The sequence below is a fragment of the Glycine soja genome, chromosome 17, assembly GCF_004193775.1.
Source record: "Glycine soja cultivar W05 chromosome 17, ASM419377v2, whole genome shotgun sequence".
Taxonomy (NCBI): Eukaryota; Viridiplantae; Streptophyta; class Magnoliopsida; order Fabales; family Fabaceae; genus Glycine; species Glycine soja.
In genome coordinates, this window is record NC_041018.1 from 24,551,633 (window position 1) to 24,570,251 (window position 18,619).

Here is an 18,619-nt window from a genome sequence, read left to right on the forward strand (position 1 = left end):
AGGCAATTACATATTTGCATTAAATCAAATTGAAACAATTGATATTCTCCAAAATGACACTATTTATCAAATATTTAGCATACATTCAGAGGTGATCCTAATAACCAAAATTCCTAATTTCAAAAAAAAAAAAACTCACAATGTATGAAAGATTTGGCAATTTTTAAAATGAAGTTGTAAGTGTTACGGATCAAGTGATCCGTAAGAATCTTCCGGATCAACTTGATCCGTAACATGCTTACGGATCACTTGATCTGTAACACTCACAGGTCCACTTTCAGATCACCATTCTACGCTATCGCCGGCAACAATGGTGGAAAAACGACAGGGTCACGGTGCTTACCTCGACGGTGGACGTTGATGAAGCTCCCTCGACGGTGGACGGCGGCGTTGCTCTTCGCGGAAGCCTTCTCAATGCACCACGACAACCTCCTAATCACGGCAACAATGGTGGCAAGCTCCTTAACGAAGAAGAAGAAGAACCTCTTCCCGCAACCTCCTCTTAACGGCAACGAAGAAGAAGAAAACCGAAACTGATGGGGACGTGAGGAAGAAGAAGCACAAAGCAGAAAGAAGAAGCAAAAACCCTGTGAGGAAGAAGAAGCAAAAAACCGCAGGAAGAAGAAGGGAAAATGTGGGGCGGGAGAGAGAGAGTCTCGGGTTAATTTTTAAAAAAATAACTGAGGGGTATTATGGCCTTTTCACTACAAGTGTTGGGTGCACCAGCAAAAATGTTGGGTGCACCTAGCAGCACTCAAAACACATTCAGCTGTTTGGACCATAGACCTCATGGAAAATCAAAATTAGTCCTCCTTAAAATAGATTCTAAAGTTAACAGGACAAACAATAAAGACGGAGACAAATTCCTACATAGAGTGGCAACTAACACACCCTATGGTGGTCAATACATGTGCAATTCTATTAAAGGTATAAAGGGGTATCGTTACAAGGAGCACAAAGAGAGCCATATTACAACTCAGGAGAAAGGTGTTATGGAAGCATCAAAAGAAGAAAGGTGTTATGGAAGCATCAAAAGAAGAAAGGATACATCTTCAAAGATAGGTATGACTATGAGCAACACGAATCTTGATGGGCACATTGGGATTTGTAATGATGAGTTTTGGTTGAAGAACAATAAAAAAGAAGTAGAAGATGTTAGTGCGGTAGGGGAAACTTTGGGGGTATCCTTAGGAGGTGTCAATAAGGACAAAATAATTAATAAAATTCAGGAATTGGAATCTAGAGATAGAAAGCTCAAAGAAGAAAATTGCATGAAGAAGGACTCGATGGAAGGACTCGATGGGAAATCACAATAAGTGTTTATGAAGATAGGAAACTATAATGTGAGGGGCTTGGAGGGAGAATAAAGAATAAGTTTGTGAGAGAACTAGTAAGGAATGAGGAGTTACATATGTTGTTCATGCAAGAAACAAAAAGGGAAATACAAGTAAAGAATTGTGTAGTGCTCTTTGGGGAGACAATGAGGTGATGTGGGAGACATATCCATCACAAAACTCATCTGGGGGTATATTGTGTCTTTGGAATAAAGAAGCCTTTTTCTTGAACAACTCTTTTAGAGGAAGTGATTTTCTTGGATTAGAAGGAGTGTTGGTGGAGGGTGGTAATCAAGTAACTTTGGTAAATGTTCATTCACCATGTGACTTAGAAGGCAAGCAAAGACTTTGGAGTGAATTGAAGACCTATAAAGCGTCCTCTACTTGTTTTAGATGGTGCATGTTGGGGGACTTCAATAGTGTATAAATACAAGTGAAAGAAAAGGAGTTAATGGTGAGTCACAAGGCGGGCGAGAAGTGGAAGAATTTAATTTCTTTATAGAGGATATGGAGCTTGTGGATATACCTAGGTGGGAAGAAAATTTACATGGTATAGGCCAAGCGTAAAAGTAAAAAGTTGTATTGATAGGATTTTGTTGTCAAGAGAATGGCTCTAGAGTTAGTGTAATGCCTTGAAATTTCGTTAACTATAAATCGATGTTTAAATGTGTTTATCATGTTATTTGATTATATGATTGACTTGAATGAGTCGAGGAATGGTGTGAATTAGTCATGTGTGATTTTCTTGATGTGGATGTTGAGTTATGTGGAGTTTTATTGACCTAAGTTGAAATTATGAGATTTCAAATTTTACCTAAACCTATTCCGGTAAAACTGTTATCCTGTATTTGTTAACCGTTAGATCATCCTCAAATTTGAACAATAGGTTCTTAACACATTTACCCAAGCTTTGACCGTTGGGATTTGCATAATGACAACTTTTGACATCTCACATAGCTTGAGAAGCACGCTAAGTGCAATTCCAACCCGAGAGGGAATTGTGTTGAGTGCGAATTGTCGTGCTTAGCGCAAGAGAAATTCCACTCAACATGAATTTGTTAGACACGTGGCCTCAGATATCTTAAGAAGGGGGGAGGGGTTGAATTAAGATATTACAAACTATTTTCTCAATTAAAATTCTATCAAGTTATAAATTCCCTTAATAATGAACTTCTTAAATATTGATTCAAATAGAACAATTTGAATATGAATATAAAACAATGATAAATAAAGGAGTTTAAGGGAAGAGATAGTGAAAACTCAGATTTATATTGGTTTGGCCACACCCTTGTGCCTACGTCCAGTTCCCAAGCAACCCGCTTGAGAGTTCCACTATCTTGTAAATTCCTTTTACAAGTTCTAAACACACAAGGACAATCCTTCCTTTGTGTTTATAATTCTTTTACAACAAGAGACCCTCGGTCTCTTAATCCCTTAGAGAATTAGAAAGAGAAGAAGAATGAATATCTCTTGAAAGAGATAGATTTTACAATCTGAGTACTCAAATGATTCCTTAATGAATTGCAATTGAATTGACCAAGGAATTCTTAAGAGGATAAAACGATTTTGCTTTTTGAGAGAATAAACACTTGTTGTTCTGAAAAACTCTAAGCAAATTCATGTTCTAAGTCACATATATATAGACCATTGGTGGTCATGTAAAAGCCTTTTGAGAAGATGTGACTCTTAGAAATATTTTTCTGAAAATCATGTCTGGTAATCGATTACAGGATTTGTGTAATCGATTACAACTTTCAAAATTTGAATTAAAACGTTCATTAACTGCTGGTAATCGATTACCAATATTGTGTAATCGATTACATAGTCTAAAATTTGAATTCAAATATTTTGTAGCTGTTGTACAACATTTTTGGCCACTGGTAATCGATTACATCCTCTGGTAATCGATTACCAGAGAGTAAATCTCTTGAAAAACACTTTTTAACTTAAATTACTTGGCCAAACCTTTTGCTAAATCAATTAGGAATTCCCTTCCTAAAATACTAGTGATCATCTTGATGTTGTGGCGTGTATTCTTGAATCTTTGTCTTGAATTTAAACTTGAAAAGCCCATTTGCATCATTTACATCAAATCATCATGATCATCATCAAAACACCAAAGGCATTTGCTTCTACAATGTTCCCCTTTTTGATGATGACAATATAAGTCCTGAAATCAAGGTTCAAGCAAGCAATGTATATATATATATAATTTGCGTTTTACTCCCCCTATGTTTTGGAATTGATGATCACTTGATTTCTAACTTTTATCACTTGATTTCTAAGCTTTTCTACACCCCATTTTTCTCCCCCTTTGGCAACATCAAAAAGCCAAAGTACATGGGCATCAATATCAAAGTATAAAGCATAACCAATCAATCTCACAAATAAGACACAATCAAACCAAAATCCAAACAATTTAAAACCAAAACCACAGAGTATCAAAGCACAAAATCTGAAATCCAAATACTACAAGATAAATAAAGTATTGAACATAATGATCTAAGTAGCATAGCCAAAATACAAGGCTTAAAAGAGACATATAATTAGAAAGTAAAATCTGAGAAGGTGGAGGTGGCGGTGGAAGATTGAAACTCTGACGAATGTAACCTACATCCTCTTCAAGCTGTGTGAGGCAAATATCCATGCCGGCAAAACGTGTATCCAATGAGTCGAAACATTCACCAACATAAGAACGAAGACCTCGTAATTGCGTAAGGACTTCATTCATGAGTGCTGAATCTTCTCGCTGAGGAGGAGGTGAAGGAGTATGCTCATCTTAAGGAGGGAGTGCGTCCTTCTTCAGCCATTAACCATTCCGATCCTTACAGTAACCAAAGGAAGTCACGGCACCAGCACCAATTGCAAAGGAATGCTTGACTTGAACAAATGGTTCATCATCAAGCGGAATTTGAAAATGACGCAGAAACAAAGTTATCAATTGTGGGTAAGGTAAAGGTGCATTGGCCCGTAATGCCTTATGCATTCGGTACCGAACCAAATGGGCCCAGTCGATCTAACGACCGGTAAGGAAAGGCCACATCAGAATCAAATCCTCCTCAGAGGCTTGTGCTAAATTTGAAGACCGAGGAAGCAAAATTCTAACAATTATATAGTGCATGATGCGATTATCAAATGTGAATGACCCGACCAGCAATCTACCGGTCATTTCAGCCTGGTCATTGCAGACCATACGGCAAGCATCATGACTAGAATAATCAAATTTCCAGTCATCAACAATGGTGCCCTCAAAAGGTGCACCTTGACTGGGTAAATGAGTTAAAGAAAAGAACAATGACTAATCAATGACCATAGGAATACCATGCACCTCAGAGGTAATAATGTCATCCTGAATTTTTAAATTGCAGTAGAAGACCTTTACAAGTTCAGGATAATGTGGCAATTTTAATGACATGAAATCAACAAGGCCATAATTTTGAAACACTTGATAGCAATCAAACGTTTCATCATTAAAGAACTCTATGTCTAGGTACTTAGGGTCTAAGATGATCCTAGAAGAAAATTGAGAAAGGTACCGTAGACGCTGATCATCGGAAGAAAACAATGTGGATGATCTTGGAGATGACAAAGATGGATGAATAGGTGTTGTGGGTGCTCCGGATGGTCTGTGGCTGCGATGGGCAGCAGCAGCGGCGGTGGAGGATGATCCCTTTCTCTTCTTCGATGGCTCTGCCATTTGATGAAGTTTTAGTGGATTTTAATCGGTGGAAGTGAAAGAGGAGTGACAAAGAGGAAGATTGGGCTTTACGGGACGTGATTTGGTGAAGAATTGAGTGAGATAAGAAGGTTGGAAGATTTAGGTATGGAGGACACATGAGGGAAAGCCTTGGCTGCGCAGCAACTTTGATTTCGTGAGTATTTATAGACGAGGACGAATTGTAATCGATTACAAGGCTTGGTAATTGATTACAGGAGTAATAAGCCTTCTGGTAATCGATTACAGGATGTTGTAATCGATTACAGGCTGCCTGTTCTTGTGTAATCAATTGCACTGGATGGTAATCGATTACCAGAGCATAAACTAGGCTAGTTTCTTAAAAAAATACCTACGTCTATGCTACACATCTAATATGATTAATCATCACTACTAATGCACTTAATTCAATCATTCAACTATAAAAAACACAGGAATACATAAATTCTATCATAATAACAAGAATTAAACAAAAAAAAAACAATCAAAGTAACATATAAACAATCAATCATAAGAATAAATTAATCAATCAATCCTTATTTGTCTAAATCACTAACATCTAAGAGGCCTAATTCCCTTCTAATAGAGAAGAATGCTTCTTTGGGGAGAGGTTTTGTGAAAATATCAGCAAGTTGATTCTTAGTATCAACAAACTCTAATACACAATCTCCCTTTAGGACATGATCTCTAAGAAAATGGTGCCTAATTTCTATATGTTTGGTTCTAGAGTGTTGAACTGGGTTCTTGGAGAGATTAATTGCACTTGTATTATCACATCTAATAGGTATATGGTCAAGAAGAATTCCATAATCAGAAAGTTGTTGCTTCATCCATAAGATTTGTGCACAACAACTGCCGGCAGAAATATATTCCGCTTCTGCAGTGGATAAAGCAACACTATTTTGTTTCTTACTGTGCCAAGAAACTAGAGCAGATCCAATGAATTGACAAGTTCAACTAGTGCTCTTTGTATCTGTTTTAGAACCGGCAAAGTCTGAATCAGAATATCCAATTAATGTGCATGTGGAATTTCTAGGATACCATAAACCTATGTTTGTAGTGCCTACCAAATATCTAATGATCCTTTTAACAGCACTAAGATGTGATTGTTTAGGATTTGATTGAAATCTAGCACACATACACACACTAAACATTATATCAGGCCTGCTAGCAGATAAATAAAGAAGTGATCCGATCATACCTCGATATTGCTTAACATCTATTGACTGACCAGTTTCATCTTTATCTAGATAACAAGCAGTGCTCATTGGTGTAGCCATGTGCTTAGCATTTTCCATGTCGAATTTGTGGATTAACTCTTTGCAATACTTGGATTGATTGACAAAGATACCATCCTTAGTTTGTTTAATTTGCAATCCAAGAAAGAAGTTAAGTTCTCCCATCATTGACATTTCAAACTCACTTTGCATGTCATGGGAGAATTCCTTGCACAACAATTTGTTAGTGGATCCAAAAATAATGTCATCAACATAAATTTGAACTAGTAAAATATCATGTGATTTTCTCTTTATAAAAAAAGTAGTATCCAGTTTTCCTCTAGAAAAGTCCTTTTCTAAAAGGAACTTACTTAAACGCTCATACCAAGCCCTAGGGGCTTGTTTCAAGCCATATAAAGCCTTTTTCAATTTATAAACATGATTTGGCTTATCCAATATTTCAAAACCTGGTGGTTGTTCAACATATACTTCTTCTTGAATTAAGCCATTCAGAAAAGCACTTTTAACATCCATTTGATAAAGCTTAAAGTTCATTATGGATGCATATGCTAAGAGCATTCTAATGGCTTCTAATCTAGCAACTGGAGCATATGTTTCCTCATAATCTATACCTTCTTCTTGATTATATCCTTTTGCAACTAATCTAGCCTTATTTCTAATGATTATTCCATGTTCATCTAACTTATTTCTAAACACCCATTTTGTTCCTATGATGGGATAATTTTTAGGTTTCTCTACAAGTTCCCACACATTGTTTCTTTCAAATTGATTAAGTTCTTCTTGCATGGCAATGATCCAGTTATCATCTACTATGGCTTCTTTTATATTTTTAGGTTCAATCATAGATACAAAAGCCATATTATTGCATAAATCTTTAAGAGAATGTCTAGTTGTTACCCTTTTTGAGATATCACCAATAATGTTGTCAAGGGGATGATCTTTTGAAGCTTTCCATTCTTTTGGAAGTTCATCATTGGATTTGACTTCTTCTAGAGGATCTTCATTGTTTCCTTTACCATTTCCTTTAGAATCTTGTCCATGAATATGCATTTGTTCTAAAGAATCTGCAATATCATCTAGCATATTCTTTCTTGACAAGATAGCATTAGATTCTTCAAAGGTAACATGAATGGATTCCTCAATATTCATAGTTCTTTTATTATATATCCTATATGCTTTGCTTTGTAATGAATATCCAAGAAAGATACCTTCATCAGATTTTGCATCAAATTTTCCTAGATTATCTTTACCATTATTAAGCACAAAGCATTTGCAACCAAAAACATGTAGATGTGAAATGTTGGGTTTTCTACCATTATATAACTCATATGGGGTTTTCTTTAAAATGGGTCTTATTAAGGCCCTATTCATGATGTAACATGCAGTATTGACCGCTTCAGCCCAAAAATATTTTGGAAGAAAAGTATCATTTAATAAAGTTCTAGCAATTTCTTCCAATGACCTATTTTTCCTCTCAACAACTCCATTTTGTTGAGGGGTTCTAGGTGCAGAAAAATTGTGTTCAATACCATGTTCTTCACAAAATAATTCAAAATTTTTGTTTTCAAACTCACCCCCATGATCACTTCTAATGGATGCAATCTTAAGATTTTTCTTGTTTTGTATAACTTTAGCAAGTTTTCTAAATGCTTGGAATGCATCACTTTTATGAGTAATAAATAATGTCCAAGTATATCTAGAAAAATCATCAACTATAACAAAGGAATAGTAATTTCCTCCAAAACTCATGGTTCTAGAAGGACCAAATAAATCCATATGCAATAATTGTAAGGGTTGAGTGGTTGAAACAATATTTTTAGGTTTGAATGAGACTATAGTTTGTTTGCCCTTTTGACATGAATCACATAGTTTATCTTTTTCAAATTTCAATTTAGGCAAACCAACTACTAAATCTTTTGAAATTAATTTATTTAAGTGATCCATGTTTATGTGAGCAATTCTTTTATGCCATAACCATGGATCATCATCTTTGCTAAGAAAACAATGATTGTTTTCTAGTTTTAGGCCTAAGTCTATCATGTATACATTGTTGACTCTATGTCCTACATGCTTTATATTAATGTCATGCTTATGTTCTATAAGACATTTTTTAGAATCAAATGATACTAGATAGCCTTTGTCACATAATTGACTAACACTAAGCAAGCTATGCTTAAGACCTTCAACAAGTAGAACATTTTCAATGGAGTTTGAAGAATTTGTACCTATTTTACCAACTCCAAGGATTCTACCTTTGTTGTTGTCACCATATGTTACATGCCCGCTTTTCTTTGGAGAGATATGTGTAAACTTTGATGCATCTCCAATCATATGTTTTGAGCATCCGCTATCTATGTACCACTCCTTCCTCAAAGACACCTACATAATCAAGTTTTTGACTTAGGTACCCAAACTTTATTGGGTCCTTGTGTGTTAGTATAAACTGAGGATCCTTTTGGGACCCATATCATTTTAATGTTGCTGTAATTTTTCTTAAAGTAGCAAGTAGATATGCCATGTCCTTTTCTTCCACAGTAAAAACAAGTGATAGAACTAGAATTATATTTTTGTGTGGAAGTAGAGAAGTTTTTATGAAACTTTTGTTGTTTTTCAGATTTATACCCTAGTCCAGCCTTATTGGAAACATATCTTTGTTTTCCTAATATGACATCTAAATTATTTTTACTATAAGAAAATTTTGCAAGTGAGTTTTTCAACTCTTTAATTTCTTTTTCATATTTTTCACAACTACAAGAATCTGATATTTTCTTGTCAGAAATAGTAGAGATATGAACTTTTTCATTTGTTTTAGAAATTGAGACTTCATTTCTAAGATGATCTAATTCTTTGTTTAATTTTGAAATTTCATTTTCTAAATTTGAAATTGTTTTCTTAGAAGATGAAACTAACTTTGCAAGTTTAATTGACTCTTTATGCAGATCAGCAAATGCATCTTGCAATTCATCAAAAGAAATAGATAAGTTATTTGAAGATGTTACCTCTTCATCACTTTCATAACTTTTAGCCATAAGGCAGAGATTTATCTCTTCATTTTCTGAATCTTCAGAAGATTCCATATCGTTTTCATCTCATGTGATGTATGCTTTCTTCAATTTCTTTTCACTAAGATTTTTCTTTTCATACTTCTCCATCTTTTTCTTGAAGATGGGACAATCAACCCTCAGATGTCCAGGTTGATTGCACTCAAAGCATTTTATAGTAGAGGATGAAGTTTCTGTCCTTCTCTTAGATTTAAAATTGGGTCGCCTTTGATTTCCTCTTACTTTAAGAAACTTGTTGAATCTTTTTACAAAAAGGCTTAGATCATCATCATCATCTAGATCATTTTCCTTATCACTTTCTTCTTGGATTGAAGATTATGCTTTAAGAGCAATTCCTTTCTTTTTCTTGTCATTTTCTTCATGTTGGCGTAATCTCAATAATTCCATCTCATGTTCCTGTAACTTTCCAAATAGAGTGGCAAGAGACATGTTAGATAAATCTCTTGATTCAGTAATGGCCGTTACTTTAGGTTGTCATTCTCTACTTAAACATCTTAACACTTTGTTTATGAGATCCTCATTTTGAAATTCTTTACCTAAGGCTGCCATATGATTTACTATATGTGTAAATCTCTTTTGCATGTCTTGAATGCTTTCATTTGCATTCATCCTAAACAGTTCATACTCATGGGTTAGTGTGTTTATCCTAGATCTTTTAACATCTGTAGTTCCTTCATGTGTTAATTGTAGAGTGTCCCACATTTCCTTAGCACTCTTACAATTTGAAACCCTGAAATATTCATCCATTCCCAGGGCAGATGTTATTATGTTTTTGGCTTTTAGATTGTATTGAACTCATCTTCTATCCTCTTCAGACCATCTATGTCTAGATTTTTCTATTGTTATGCTTTCACTTGATGTGCTACCATCTATTGTAATTCTTTCTACTATGGTAGGTATATATGGCCCTATTTATGTGGCTTCCCAAATACTTAAGTCTATTGCTTCAATAAAAATTTGCATTCGGGTTTTCCAGTAGTGGTAACCCTCTCCATTAAAGATTGGAGGTCTATTGATAGAATTTCCTTCTGGAAATAAGGAATTTGCTGAGGCCATTTTTCTTGAAGCTTCTAAACTTTATACAAGAACGAAGCTCTGATACCACTTGTTAGACAAGTGGCCTCAGATATCTTGAGAAGGGGGGGTTGAATTAAGATATTACAAACTATTTTCTCAATTAAAATTCTATCAAGTTATAAATTCCCTTAATAATGAACTTCTTAAATATTGATTCAAATAGAACAATTTGAATATGAATATAAAACAATAATAAATAAAGGAGTTTAAGGGAAGAAAAAGTGTAAACTCGGATTTATACTGGTTCGGCCACACCCTTGTGCCTACGTCCAGTCCCCAAGCAACCCGCTTGAGAGTTCCACTATCTTGTAAATTCTTTTTACAAGTTCTAAACACACAAGGACAATCCTTCCTTTGTGTTTAGAATTCTTTTACAACAAGAGACCCTCGGTCTCTTAATCCCTTAGAGAATTAGAAAGAGAAGAAGAATGAATCTCTCTTGAAAGAGATAGATTTTACAATCTGAGTACTCAGATGATTCCTTAATGAATTGCAATTGAATTGGCCAAGGAATTCTTAAAAGGATAAAACGATTTTGCTTTTTGAGAGAATAAACACTTGTTGTTCTGAAAAACTCTAAGCAAATTCGTGTTCTAAGTCATATATATAGACCATTGGTGGTCATGTAAAAGCCTTTTGAGAAGATGTGACTCTTAGAAATATTTTTCTGAAAATCTTGTCTGGTAATCGATTACAGGATTTGTGTAATCGATTACAGCTTTCAAAATTTGAATTAAAATGTTCATTAACTGCTGGTAATCGATTACCAATATTGTGTAATCGATTACACAGTCTAAAATTTGAATTCAAATATTTTGTAGCTGTTGTACAACATTTTTGGCCACTGGTAATCGATTACATCCTCTGGTAATCGATTACCAGAGAGTAAATCTCTTGAAAAACACTTTTTAACTTAAATTACTTGGCCAAACCTTTTGCTAAATCAATTAGGAATTCCCTTCCTAAAATACTAGTGATCATCTTGATGCTGTGGCGTGTATTCTTGAATCTTTGTCTTGAATTTAAACTTGAAAAGCCCATTTGCATCATTTACATCAAATCATCATGATCATCATCAAAACACCAAAGGCATTTGCTTCTACAGAATTATCGCATTCAGTGCAAATCCCAACCCGAGAGGAATTGCACTAAGTGTGAAAAGTTGCACTTAGCGCCAAAAGTGGACTCCCGCTTAGCGAGACGAGCTCACTTAGTGAGATTTGTAGATTATAAATACGTTCTTCAACGTGAAAAACACGATTTTTCACGATTTTTCTCTCTAAACGCCCACCCAAGCCCTAACGTCTCCTCCACCACCCATAACCATCGGTGGCCACCATGAGCCACCGTTGCTTGCCGCTGAACCACCACACCAAGAGGAACGCTTTAATCGGAGTGGAACCCTCAGAATCCACCTCAAGGATCCGGTGGAGAAAAATCCCTCAATCCTTTCTTTCGTAGCTTCTCTGAGGTAATCTTAACTTCTAAATCTTTCTCCTAATTAGTTTGAGTTTCTCTTAGTGTCTCTTGTGCTTTGGGTACTATAATAGGGTGTTTTTACACTTTCTTTGAAAAACCCTTGAAAATGAGATGTTGTAAAATTTATCATTTTACAAAGTTGATGTTATTTTTGTGACCTTCACTGAACCCCGATCACATTGGCATGATCGAAATTTCAAAATGACATCTCCTTTTAGTAGAATCTGAAACACCCCTTAGCCCTTTATGTTTTGATAGGGGTAATTGACCTCGAATGTTGTTATTAACCTTGTTTTTTTAAAATCTATACTAAATTTCCTTCAATTTGGTATATAGAACCTTGCATTTGGATTGACGAACGTGAACGAGAGAGGTCTCTGAGCAACACAAAGAGGAACTGACGGAGAGCTCACAGTAGGTGAAAGGAGTTTATTATAATTTACGGCTTTTGATACCATAGTTGGGGGTCAGAGAACCTAACTATAAGGATGTATGTTTGTCCCTATTGCATGTTGGTTTTCAAGAAAAACAATGTTTTTGACTAATGGGATGCGATATGTCTGTTATTGATAAATGACATTATTGTTTTTATTATACTTGTGTTGTCTGAAGACCTGGGGAGTGTGAATCTCAGGCATGAACTTTATATGTATGTATGTGCAGAATGGAATTTATTGATGATATTGTTATTAATGATATTAATTGATATGAGGTGATGTTGATTTTTACGATAATGTTGATAGATAATGATATTGCTATTGAAGATGATTGATAATAATTGATACGAGACGATGTTGGTGTTTATGATAATGTTGATATGAGATGATATTGTTATTGATGATTATGTTGATATAAGATGATGTTCTTGTTGTTGATAATGCCATTGAGATGAGATGATGTTGATGCTGAGAATGACATTGAGATGAGATGATATTGATGTTGAGAATGACATTGAGATGAGATGATGTTGATGTTGATAATGACATTGAGATGAGATATTGTTAATGTTGAAAATGTCATTGTGATGATGTGTGGTGTGTATGTACATGGGGGGTGCAATGACCATGATGGATATCCCTGATGGGGAAAATAAAGTGGTTAAAGAGTTTTAAGCATCTCTGGAGGGAGATGACTTAGAATCTTTAATTATCCTTGGTCAGTGCATTGATGGTGCCCATGTTTCATACTTCATATTGCATGGAAATAGTATAAACTTTGTAAGTAAGTACTTGTAGTTTCTCATAAGGGGGAATACTTGTACTTGGGGGCATGTCACTCAGTTTGGAACTCCCTTGAGACTCAGGCTGATCACCATTGGGGGGGGGGAGTTGCTTGTGCACGACAGAGTGACCTCGACACTTGTTGCCTAGTTTTCCTATGTGAGAGTGTCGTGTGGACACGCTTAGGCTATTTCGTGACGAATGATACCACATTGCATTTGAGAGTTGAGATCAAGTGCATGCATGATACTGAGCATGATTGATTGGAATTATGGAAAGTTGATGACTACTTGTTGAGTGTATGCTGGACTAATAGATGTTTGTGTATGATTATGGTATTTGTTAATGTTTTCTTACTAATCATGGTCATTTGATTTTTGTGTTAATTTCTTTTATAATGAACTCATCCTTGCAATTTTTGTACTGTGTGGTTGGTACATGTGATGATCGTGAACCTTTGTTCGTGTGAGCAAAAGGACAACAATAGAGTACATGAAGTGAGATTCTTTTATGGAGCCGTCAAGCCGACGTGATGACATTGAAATTATTTTGGGAGAGAGTTGTATTTTGTTAATTAACTCCTTCATAGCTGGTTCTATAATTCTTTTTGAATTAAGAATGTAAATCACAGATTTAATTATATGTATGAACTAATTTACTTTCCATTATGTGAATGATGTGTAGTGAGTTACTATATACATATATATATATATATATATATATATATATATATATATATATATATATATATATATTCATTTAAGTAATTGTGTGTTGTTTGGTGAATGTATATTGCAAAAAATTTACTCTCATTTTTCGTAAGCAAATTAACGGAGTTTACATTTAAAAATTAAAATTTACGTGGTTTAGAGTTGTGATATTGTAGCGGCGAGGCTGGTCATTACATTGGCGCTCCCTATGGTGACGCACTTGATCTCATGAACTATTTCTTCAACAAACCTTCCACTTGTTCCTTCACCTCTACTAACTCTATTGGAGACATTCAGTAAGGTACTACCAACACAGGACTACACCCAAGCACTAGGTCTATGGCGAACTCAAGTTCCCTTTCAGGTGGTAACTCAGTGACATCCTCAGGGAAAACCTCAGGAAATTCATAGACTATGGGTAATCTCCTAACATCAAGGGATTCTTCAGTAGTGGATGAAAATAAAACCATAAAGGCTTTAACATTTTCTACCTTCTTGGCTTCACTCACACGAGAAATCTCTAAACTTGAAGATCCAAGGATATCTTGGGCACAAGCGCCAAAGGTCAAGATCTTGTTTTTATAGTTTAGAAGATCATGGTTGGATGATAACCAATCCATTCCCAACACCACATTAAGATGAGAAAGAGGTAAACAAATCAAATTCACAGAGAAAGTCTTGTCATTGATAATCATGGAACAATCTAAGCATGCAATAGAAGTGGTAACAAGTTTATCGGTAGGGGTAAACACTATGACTTCATATGACAAAAAAAGACTCATGCAAGTATAGACTTTTCACACAGTCAAAAGATATGAAAGAATATGTAGCTCTCGAATCATATAGCACATCTACAAGTCTATCTCTTATGATACATTTACCTTGGGTCAGATAGTCGGATGTTGCGACCTCAGAGCTGCTCATCGCAAACACTTTCCTCACCTTCTGTTGTTGTTCTTGTAATTGTTCTTAGCTCCACTTCCATGATTGCCATCCCTCTTAGGTGCATACCAATAATCCTTAAGCGAGTGTCCTATCTTTCCGCAATTGGCACAAATAGTAGCTAATTGTGGGAAATCCCTCTTGAAATGAAATCCTCCACATAGAAAACACTTAAGCAGACCATTTTTGTTGTTGTTGTTGTTATTGTTCTTGTATCCTGAACGTCCCCCATAGGCTTGATTAGACCTTTGGTACGACTTCTTGTGATTCCCTTGGTGCCTCCTGTCATTCCTTTGCGGACCTCCAAACTTAGGCTCAATTTGTTTACCCCTAACGCTCACCTCATAGATACGACATTTTCTCACAGAGTAGGAAGGTCAATGATCTGGAACACGCTCACTGTAGTTTGAATGTCAGCTCTCAAGTTATTCTTAAACTAGGCACATATGTTTTCACCATTCTCACCATTCTTGCAATATGGCTAATACTTCATGAGCTCATGAAACTTTAAAGCATATTCTCCTACAATCATGCTCCCTTGCTTCAACTCCAAAAATTCTCTGGTTGTCTGCTTGTGCAAGTCCCTTTGGAAGTAGTTATCCAAGAGACTCTCATTGAATGCAACCCACGATATGACTCCCTTATTACTTGGTAGCGTTTGACTAGCAAATTTCCACCAATCTTCAACTTCTCCACTCAACATGTAGGTGGCATAAGTCACCTTGTGCTCCTCATAGCATCCCATCATCATGAAGATCTTTTCAACTTCCGAAAGCCAATGTTGAGCTCCCAGTAACACCCCGGTCGAATCACACCAGAATGAGAAGGATCTAGAGGTTGTACAAGTATGAGATTATGCGGTTGAGGATGACTTAAAGGAATTAATTGGTATTACCTATACCAACAAGATGTATATACTTTTCGGTAGCCTATCACTTAAGAACTTCATAGTTAATCGTGCTTGGCTTGGAGTAGTAATGTGATGGGTGACCTTTTAGGAAGTTTCCCAGAAAGTGTGTGAGTAAGGACAAAACACGCTAAAAAGTCTTGTGTTGGTTTGTGGGGTCATTCATTGATCCTGGAAGTAGGCAGAGCTGATTTTTGAGGTCTTAGAAAGGGTTGTCTATAGAGGGTTATGACCGGTGGAGGGTTCTGACCAACAAGGATGTTGAGAGAAGTGTCACCACGTGAAGTGTTGTAGTGTGAGAGACTCCAAGAGGTCGACAATTAGGGATGTTACACCCCTCCGGGTCAAAGTTGCCCTCGAACTTGGGTGGATTGTGCTTGGTAAAAGTAACAACCCACGATACTCAACCAATTCAACATCATAGCCTTGCACTAGAGTCTCTATTCTTTGCATCATACGAGCTAAAAGCTTAGTAGCCATGTTGTTGAGTCTCCTAGCCATGATTCCCTAAAATTACTTTGTTAGTTTTCCCGAAGAATCACGACATACGCATGGAACTAATCCTATTCGCTACCTAAAAGCTATACACATCACAAACAATCAATTCACACAAATCCATACTGGGAATACCAAGTAAGTCACACAAACAATCATCCATCTTGTATCCTTGTTTTCACAAGAACATAAGAGCACACAACACTAATAATGGACAAGCCCATACCCCAATCTTATTAGGATGAACTACTCTAATACCACTATTGTAACACCTTCAATTTTAGACTGAAAATATTGCTTGAAAGCACTTTTATTTAATTTATTTTAGAAATACATGTCACAATTTTTAATTACTACTTAGAATTAGTAAAACCTCTTCCTATATATTTTTTTAAAAAAAACGCGTCAATCAGTAAACGATAAACCTTTACATCGAATTAAATAAACATAGATATAAAATAACTTAGTCTTTATACATAACTAAATAGCATCAGTAATGTCACATGAGAAATAATATGAATACAACCCATAATAGTATGAAAGTAAGCAAAATAAATTTTACATCCCTGCTACAACAAAATACATTCCCTTGGTGAAAACATCTCTTAAAATACATCAAAATCAATACAGAAACTAGGACCAAAGCAGACCACTTATCACACTCAAATTACCGAACTAACTAGATGTATCCTCAGAAGTAGAGGTGGGCATAGGCTAGGCCGGCCTATAGGGGCCTACGACCTGGCCTACATAAAGCCTGGTCTGGCCTATTTAATTAAAAGGCTAGACTCAAACTTTTTTAAAAGTCTATTAAATTAAATAGGTCAGACTTAGGCTTATTAAAAAGCCTTATAAGCCTGATAGGCCGGCCTATATATATATATATATATATATATATATATATATATATATATTATTTTTTAGGTACAATTAATATTATTTTTTAAAAAATTAGCAGATTCCATTCCTAAGTAAAATTTTAATTACAATGTGTGAGTCATGTGTTCCTTTATATTTCTCGTTATTTTTATTAGTTTTCCTATTTCTGTTAACAGTTCCTTTTCTATTCCTATTAGGTTTCCTTTTTCTTTTATTATGTTCCTGTATTGTAGAGCAAATAAAAATCATATCCTATCATATCTTATTATGTTCCTATACAAAAATCATATCCTATCATATCATATTACGTTTCTATACAAAAATCATATTCTATCATATCTTATTACGTTCCTATACAAAAATCATATCCTTTTTCTATCAGGTTTCCTTTTTTTTAACTTTCATATTACGTTCCTAAGCAAACAAAAATCATATCCTTTTCACTTCAAGCTTTTATATTATTAATATATTTTTAGGACTACCAACTAAATTAACGTTAGATTAAAAATTAAGGCAAATTATATATTAAGGCCTTGTTTAGCCTATTATAGAAGGTGTGTTATTTTTTTTTTGGTAAAAAAAACTAGGAATATTAAAGATTTAATGTGGAGAAGACTTTTAAATAGGCTATCAGGCCAGGCTAGGCTTTTAAAAAGGTCAGACCAAGCCAAAATAAAAGCCTTTGATAGGCTATAAGCCAGGCTCAGGCCTCAAAAAATAATCGTAGGCTAGGCTCAGGCCTTTTAAAGCCTGGCCTGGCCTGGCCTATTCCCACACCTACTTAGAAGAATCGTCACTCTCCTCCTCAGATGTCGGCTCCAACTACCTTAGAAATATCTAGTACTCCTCGATCTCCTCGGTTCGCTATAACCTCGACTGGGTGCACTTGCACCACGTTGTATCAACGAATGTTGCCCCACCCATCGTACCCCACTGGAGTCAATAGGAATTCCAAATCATGGTGTGGCTCTTCTAGTCCAAAATACATGTGAGAATCTACATAATATCAAAGCTCTTTGCAAGACATGAATTCCCATGGGATATAGCAGGTCAATGTATGGTCTATAGTAATGGGCACTTCATCCAATCTATATACTAGCACTAAGTGGACTCGAGTATGGCAGATGTAACATGTGGTTTATGTTACAACGCATGGCCATACCCGCTCTCTCTGTAAGCTACACCAAGCCCACAGATGCCTCAGTGTACTCTACATCGTCAGTACCTAAATGTTGTTTGTTAAGGGGGTGAGTCCTCTACTCCTCAAACGCCACAAACACACAGTAGTTGAACAAAGACAACATGCAACTTAATTAACCACTACATGTGGTTTCTCTATGTAAACAACACTCTTAAGATCCTAAGTGTGTTACTAACACACTTATCACCTATTAGGGCCCAACCTCTGCTGCCAATTCTCCTAGGTCTTGATGGTCTTACATAATTGTGTGGATAAAAATTGGGAATGATCGCCTCATACGGATACATTATACACCGATCCCTAAGCTCCTAACTCAAAAAGCATAGTCTTGAAGCCTGTCAAAAGTAGCAAAGTAAGACC

The 18,619-nt window shown here is 35.7% G+C and overlaps 2 protein-coding genes across 2 annotated transcripts; both read right to left on the reverse strand.

Moving 5' to 3' along the window:
- Positions 1-14,128: 14,128 nt before the first annotated feature.
- Positions 14,129-14,759, reverse strand: LOC114391587. The gene is made up of 2 exons (XM_028352578.1): positions 14,717-14,759; positions 14,129-14,592 (listed from the first exon to the last, which is right to left on the reverse strand). The coding sequence occupies exons 1-2, from the start codon at positions 14,757-14,759 to the stop codon at positions 14,129-14,131; spliced, it is 507 nt and encodes a 168-aa protein (XP_028208379.1).
- Positions 14,760-14,773: 14 nt separating this feature from the next.
- Positions 14,774-15,522, reverse strand: LOC114391588. Its single transcript, XM_028352579.1, has 2 exons — positions 15,266-15,522; positions 14,774-15,107 (listed from the first exon to the last, which is right to left on the reverse strand). Exons 1-2 carry the CDS (start codon positions 15,520-15,522, stop codon positions 14,774-14,776), a joined length of 591 nt encoding a protein of 196 aa, XP_028208380.1.
- Between the last annotated feature and the right edge of the window lie 3,097 nt (positions 15,523-18,619).